Source organism: Physeter macrocephalus, chromosome 17, assembly GCF_002837175.3.
Source record: "Physeter macrocephalus isolate SW-GA chromosome 17, ASM283717v5, whole genome shotgun sequence".
Taxonomy (NCBI): domain Eukaryota; kingdom Metazoa; phylum Chordata; class Mammalia; order Artiodactyla; family Physeteridae; genus Physeter; species Physeter macrocephalus.
In genome coordinates, this window is record NC_041230.1 from 2,141,177 (window position 1) to 2,148,403 (window position 7,227).

The window sequence follows — 7,227 nt, forward strand, 5'->3', positions numbered from 1 at the left end:
CTCCTGGTATTTGTGTGTTTAATGTTAATTGCTGTGTTCTTTGTGGTCATGGTGGAAAAACACTTTTTTTGAGAGCTCATGTAAGTTTTTCCAATTTGAATGTTTTTTCATAGTGTGTTTCAAATTAGGCTACCCTAAACTTGTTTTTCTCTATACAGCAGGTTATTATTACTTATATATTTTATACGTATTAGTATATATATGTCATTCCTAATCCCCAGGCTACCCTAAACTTAATTTGAATTATGTGTTATCACTTTCTTTAGTAAGTAATCCTATTCAGTGTTTCTAAAAATTTGAACATCATGGTTGCACAGTTTCATAACTGATTGTTTATAAGTATTACTTTTGGTATAATATCATGTATTTAACATGAAACATTTACTCATGCATTGTAATGAGTAGGTCATGTATGTTTCTTTATGTCTTGTAGATATCTCTCAGATACATGTGATCAAGAAATTACAACTAAAGTCAAACACCGATAGAGGTGGAGTATTCCAAACATTGATGTTGGGAAGTCATGAAAGCCAGGGAATCAAACATTTTTACCTCCTGGAAATTCAGGAAAATATTTATGACCATGGTTTTCAGTGGAGAGATGATGGAAGAAGTTACAAAAATATCCCTATATTCTGTCACCAAGATGTCACTGATAGAAGTCCACATGGCGGAAGGGATGCAACAAACAAGCCTATTGGAAATAGACTTCTGTTAAGTCTTCAGGATGAACTATATATGTTTAAAAGTAAACAGAAAATTGATGAATTTAATAAAGCTGTTAAGAGTATCAGCAGTAGTTCCTCATTTTCCCCACTTCAAGGAATTTCTCCTCCTGTCCAAAACAACATTTCTAATAGATATGGGAGTGATTTTATGCATCCTTCCATACTGACACAAGACCAGAGCCCACACACGGAAGTACCTTACAAGTGTAATAAGTGTGGCACAACCTTTCATCAGGTCTCAAATCTCAGGAGTCATCAGAGAATCCATATAGGAAAGAAATTGCATAAATGTGATGTATGTGACAAGGTCTTTTGCCGAAATTCATACCTTGTAATTCATCAAAGAGTTCATACTGGAGAGAAACCTTACAAGTGTAATGAGTGTGGAAAGGTCTTTGATAAGAAAGGAAGTCTTGCAGTTCACCAGAGAATTCATACTGGAGAGAAGCCTTACAAATGCAATGAGTGTGGCAGAACCTTTTCTATCGGCTCATATCTCAAAAGACATCAGATAACACACATTCAAGAGAAATTATATAAGTGTGATATATGTGGCAAAGTCTGTCGTCAGAATCTATCCCTTCAACGTCATCAGGGAATTCATACTGGAGAGAAAACTTACAAATGTAGTTTTTGTGGGAAAACCTTTCTTTGTGGCACAGACCTCAGGAAACATGGGATAATCCATCCAGGAGCAAAAGCATATAAATGTGATGTATGCGATGAAGTCTATGGTCAAAATTCATACCTTAAATGTCACCAGAGAATTCATACTGGAGAGAAACCTTACAAATGTAATTTGTGTGGGAAAACCTTTTTTTTAAAAACAGGCCTCAGGAAACATGAGATAATCCATACAGGAGCAAAACCATATAAATGTGATGTATGTGGCAAAGTCTTTAATCAAAAATCAGTCCTTGTGAATCATCAGAGAATTCATACTGGAGAGAAACCTCACAAATGTAATGAGTGTGGCAAGTTCTTTCGTGAGAAGCAAACCCTTAGAAGGCATCAACGAATTCATACTGGAGAGAAACCTTACAAATGTAATGAGTGTGGCAGAGCCTTTTGTGAGAAGCCAGCCCTTACAAGGCATCAACGAATTCATACTGGAGAGAAACCTTACAAATGTATTGAGTGTGGCAAAGCCTTTAGCCAAAGTTCAACTCTATCAAGTCATTGGAGATTACATCTGTAAGACTGCTCACATACTAGTGAGCAGTCTTACAGATATAATGAGCATGGCAAATTCTTCAGTGTGCTTTCAAGCCTAAGTTAATACCATCAGGTAATCTATATTGGTGAGAGACTTTAATAATTTTTTTTTTTTTTTTTTTTTTTTTTGCGGTACGCAGGCCTCTCACCCTTTAATAATGTTTTGATGTGACAAGGCTTTTAGCAGGTGTCCCATCTTAGGCTTTATTAGAAAATTCATTATGGATAGAAACCAGATAAATGTAATTATTGTGTCCTGTCCTTTAAACAAGGAATTTATTCACTGAAGAATTCATTCTGGAGATTACCTCACAAATGTTATGAATGGGAGAGAAAACTTTACTCGGGGCTCACATCTCACTAATCGTAAGACAGTCCATACTGAACAGAACATTACAGCTGTTCACCACCTTGGGACTGTTATATATTTTTTTAAGACTCCTTAATACCTGCTCTCATTCTTGAATATGCGGTATATGAATGTATTTTTTCTTGTTCTTTCATGTGTCTAAATAAATGTCATGGTATGCACCTTGATTTAATTTTATTTATTTATTTATTGGCTCTGTTGGGTCTTGGTTGCTGCGTGGGCTTTCTCTAGTTGTGGCGAGCGGGGTCTACTCTTCGTTGCCGTGTGTGGGCTTCTCATTGCGGTGGCTTCTCTTGTTGCAGAGCACAAGCTCTAGGTGCTTGGGCTTCAGTAGTTGTGGCACGCGGGCTCAGTAATTGTGGCTCGCGGTCTCTAGAGCGCAGGCTTAGTAGTTGTGGCGCATGGGCTTAGTTGCTCTGCGGCATGTGGGATCTTCCCAGACCAGGGCTCGAACCCCTGTCCCCTGCATTGGCAGGCAGATTCTTAACCACTGCGCCACCAGAGAAGCCCCCTGCACCTTGATTTAGATGAAGAGAAAATAGGAATGTAGTAAGTGTATGCAAAATACTAAAAATTTAAAAATCATGCAATTTCACATTTGTCCTTTACATAAATGTCATGACATGCACCTTGATTTACATGATGGGAAAATAGTATAGTAAACACATGCAAAATATTAGAAAATTTAAAAATGATACAATGTTTTTGTCCTTTTTTTAAAAAAAAAATTTATTTATTTATTTATTTATGGCTGTGTTGGGTCTTCGTTTCTGTGTGAGGGCTTTCTCCAGCTGTAGCAAGCAGGGGTCAGTCCTCATCGCGGTGCATGGGCCTCTCACTATTGCGGCCTCCCCCGCTGTGGAGCACAGGCTCCAGACGCGCAGGCTCAGCAATTGTGGCTCACGGACCCAGTTGCTCCGCGGCATGTGGGATCCTCCCAGACCAGGGCTCGAACCCATGTCCCCCGCAGTGGCAGGCAGACTCCCAACCACTGCGCCACCAGGGAAGCCCTATTTTTGTCCTTTTTGAACTCAGTGCTTTTTTTTTTTGCCTGCATGCTGTCTACATTGCTGACTGTGGGCTTTTTCTTATTGTGGTGATCAGGGGCTACTCTTCGTTGCGATGCATGGGCTTCTCATTGCAGTGGCTTCTCTTGTAGAGCACAAACTCTAGGCACGTGGGCTTCAGTAGTTGAGGCCTGCAGGCTCTAGAGCACAGGCTTAGTAGTTGTGGCGCATTTACTTAGTTGCTCCGCAGCATGTGGGATCTTCCCAGACCTGGGATCAAACCCCTGTCCCCTGCATTGGCAGGCGGATTCTTAACCACTGCGCCACCAGGGAAGTCCATCAGTGTATTAATTTTAAAGGATCAGTGTTCATGGCTTTTCTTTTAAAAATGAGTATACAATGGGAACGTTTTTGTTTGAGAAATGAGAAATTTCATATATTCACCCTTAAAGCATTTTTTTGTTTTTTGCTAGTTTGCACTTGTGGTCATTCACTGGAGTATAGTAGAACCCCACCCAAAGTTTGGTTTGGTTATTGAGGGTGATATTAACATTGAAATGTTTTGAGAATGTTACATAATTCAGCTTTCTAGGCACATGTTGGAGACTTCCAAGGTGTTCAAAAAATGGTTTGAGAGGACAGGGAATGGTGATTGGCTTGGTGTGTTAAGGAAATTACTTGATGAGGCTTGACGTTTGAACTTCCAGGTTGAATCAAAGAAGGGACCCTTCAGGCTTTTTTTATCAGCTTGCTCAGGCCGAATGGGAAGATGTTGTCCCGAAGATTAAAAGGTGTCAGTAATCAAACACTGAAAAATGGACTCTGTTTGACAAAACAGTGAATATTTGCTCTTAAAACTCCTGATTTCTTGATAAGGAACACCACACTTTTCTTTATGATAATAATTTATTACATTTTTTTGTTTGCAGCACATTCATCTCATTGTGCAATATGGTTGTTGAAAATGCTTATAAAATATTAAATAAATTGCCTAAGGTATTTTTATCCTAGATTAATAAAAATGGGTGTTTGGAAGTGTTTATCAGATAATATAACTAAGCAATTTAGTAGAAGAGCAATTATCGATAGGCTCTTAAAATCTCAATTTCAAATTGTGGTATTAAGCAATGTGGTCTTACATAGTTAATTTTCTACTGTAAGATATATATATATATTTTTTGGCTGCACCACGCAGCTTAGGGGACCTTGGTTCCTTATCCAGGTATCGAACCCGGTCCCTGCATTGAAAGAGCAGAGTCCTAACCTCTGGACTGCCAGGGAATTCCAGAAAAAAAATTTTTCTGAATACAGTTTTTTCTTAGCATTACTTTTTTCTTTCCCCACATATTTCCCTTGTTTTAAACCAAAGGATCTCTAAATCAGTGGGTTGTTTTAGGATTCCTGTGAAATGAAAATGAACATAACTCAATGAGGGGTAGAAAGTAGAGGCACTGTAAATATGAAGAGAGTTCCTTTAGGACTTTAGTTCATTTTGGAATGCCATGAGGGTAAACTGAAATCTTTTAATGTGGGAGTTGGCTGTGGTTAGGTTTTCAAAATCCAGTATGTGGAGTTTAGGAAGCACACAGTGAAACCAAAAGGATTAATGAGATAGACCCCAAGAGTCCAACTATGGTTTGTAACAAGGAGACAATCTCCATTGCCAAATGCCTGAAAGTCATTCTGCCATTTCCCAGTGATGTATTGACATTCAAAGGCAGAGCTCCTTGCAGAGAAAATAAGATTTGTGCTATTTTTTAGCATGACAACTGATACCCATTATGCTCCACTTAGACTTTGTTACTAACCAAAATAATATAGATTCTTTGATAAGTGATCTTTAAAAAAAAATTTAATTTATTTATTTGGTTGTGCTGGGTCTTATTTGCGGAAGTCGGGCTCCTTGGTTGTGGCATGTGAACTCTTAGTTGCGGCATGCCTGTGGGATCTAGTTACCTGACCAGGGATCCAACCTGGGCCCCCTGCATTGGGAGCATGGATTCTTAACCACTGCACCACCAGGGAAGTCCCCTTTAATAAGTGATCTTAATTTCTATTTCTATTGTCTTTCATATTACACTTCAAATACAAGTCACTGTTATTAATGTGTTATGCATAGTAACTTAACTGAATTTTCATCTCTAAAAAAGGGACTTTTTCTCATTTCAGAAATGAAGGAATTTAGGACAAAGACAGGTTTAAAGACTCATTCAGTTCCATCCCAGCAAGTGGCTGAATCAGGATACGAAGCAGGTTGTGTGTTGTAATCATGAGTAATGATTATTCAATAGTAAAGCTGTTTCCTTTCCATATTACCTAGGTGGAGGAAATTTATTGGTCTTACGTTTTGGTTTTGTTCGTAATTGTATTTCCCCACACTGTTGATGTGAAAGAAAGATTATTTATTGGATAATTCAGGTCAGTTATTGTATACTCATTTAGATTCGATACATCCTCAATTGGTCCTCTGCAGGATTACATGAAGACTTACCAGCAGGTATGTCTGCATTGGAAAAGATTTAACATAATATCCAGTTCATCCACATGTGTGTGCTGTCTCCATGCCCAATGCAAATGACAAGTCACATGTCTTTCTCTTTCCCAAGTAACAGAAAACAAAAGACCCTTCATCACGTCAATAAAGAGTAGCTTAGGGACTTCCCTGCTGGTCCAGTGTTTAATAAGACTTCACCTTCCAGTGCAGGGGGTGTGGGTTTGACCCCTGGTTGGGGAGCTAAGATCCCACATGCCTCGCGGTGAAAAAATCAAAACATAAAACAAGCAATATTGTAACACTCAGTAAAGACTTAAAAAATGGTTCACATAAAAAGTCTAAAAAAAGAGTAGCTCATGTCTCACCAGCTTTTTTTTTTTTTTTTTAAAGTTGAGCCTTTATTTATTTATTGGCTGCATTGGGTCTTCGTTGATGCACGCAGGCTTTTTCTAGTTGCGGCGAGCAGGGGCTACTCTTTGTTGCGGTGTGCAGGCTTCTCATTGCTGTGGCTTCTCGTTGCAGAGCATGGGCTCTAGGTGCGCAGGCTTCAGTATTTGCAGCACGTGGGCTCAGTAGTTGTGGCTCGTGGGCTCTAGAGCTCAGGCTCAGTAGTTGTGGCGCACGGGCTTAGTTGCTCCACGGAGTGTGGGATCTTCCCGGACCACGGCTCGAACCCATGTTCCCTACATTGGCAGGTGTATTCTTAACCACTGCGCCACCGGGGAAGTCCTCACCAGCTTACTTCTATGATGAGATAATCTTTGCATGACTTAGACCTCCAGTCTCAGATGCTAGGTCTTGTCCCTGAGTCTCTGGAATTGAGCAGAGTGTTGAGTTTGGCCTCCTGCTTGAATGTGAAGAGAAAATGGAAAAGCTGTTCTTTAGGGTGTAAGAAGTAGCACTTACTACTTAGGGAGAGTTTTGTATTTGTTATTCTAGTTTGCAATACAGAGAAACGCCCAGTGCAGGAAATATTTCTGAATCCACCGCCCCACAGCAACCACTTGGAGACCCAAGTTTCCAGGCCTCTGAATTGCTTACTCCTTGCTAGCAGGATATGGGAGCAACCTGCTGGCAAAACAGCTTTTTTGAAACGTTTTCATCTTGCAGAAACAGCTTCCCATGTAAGTGGCCCACAAAATTTTAAGCTTTTACCTTAAAACTGTCACAGAGGACTTCCCTGGTGGCGCAGTGGTTAAGAATCCACCTGCCAATGCAGGGGACACGGGTTCGAGCCCTGTTCTGGGAAGATCCCACATGCCATTGAGCAACTAAACCCATGAGCCACAACTACTGAGCCTGTGCTCTAGAGCCCGTGAGCCACAACTACTGAGCCTGAGTGCTGCAACTACTGAAGCCTGCGTGCCTAGAGCCCATGCTCCGCAACAAGAGAAGCCACCGCGATGAGAAGCC

General features: G+C 40.2%; 1 protein-coding gene across 1 annotated transcript in view; it reads left to right on the top strand.

Moving 5' to 3' along the window:
• LOC112067304 (zinc finger protein 347-like) overlaps window positions 1–1,926 on the top strand; it is a 12,749-nt gene extending 10,823 nt beyond the window's left edge. The window contains exon 4 of the mRNA XM_028478273.1: window positions 434–1,926. Within this exon, the coding sequence (XP_028334074.1) occupies window positions 434–1,926 (1,493 nt within the window). The remainder of the gene's footprint in view (window positions 1–433) is intronic.
• Window positions 1,927–7,227: the final 5,301 nt, after the last annotated feature.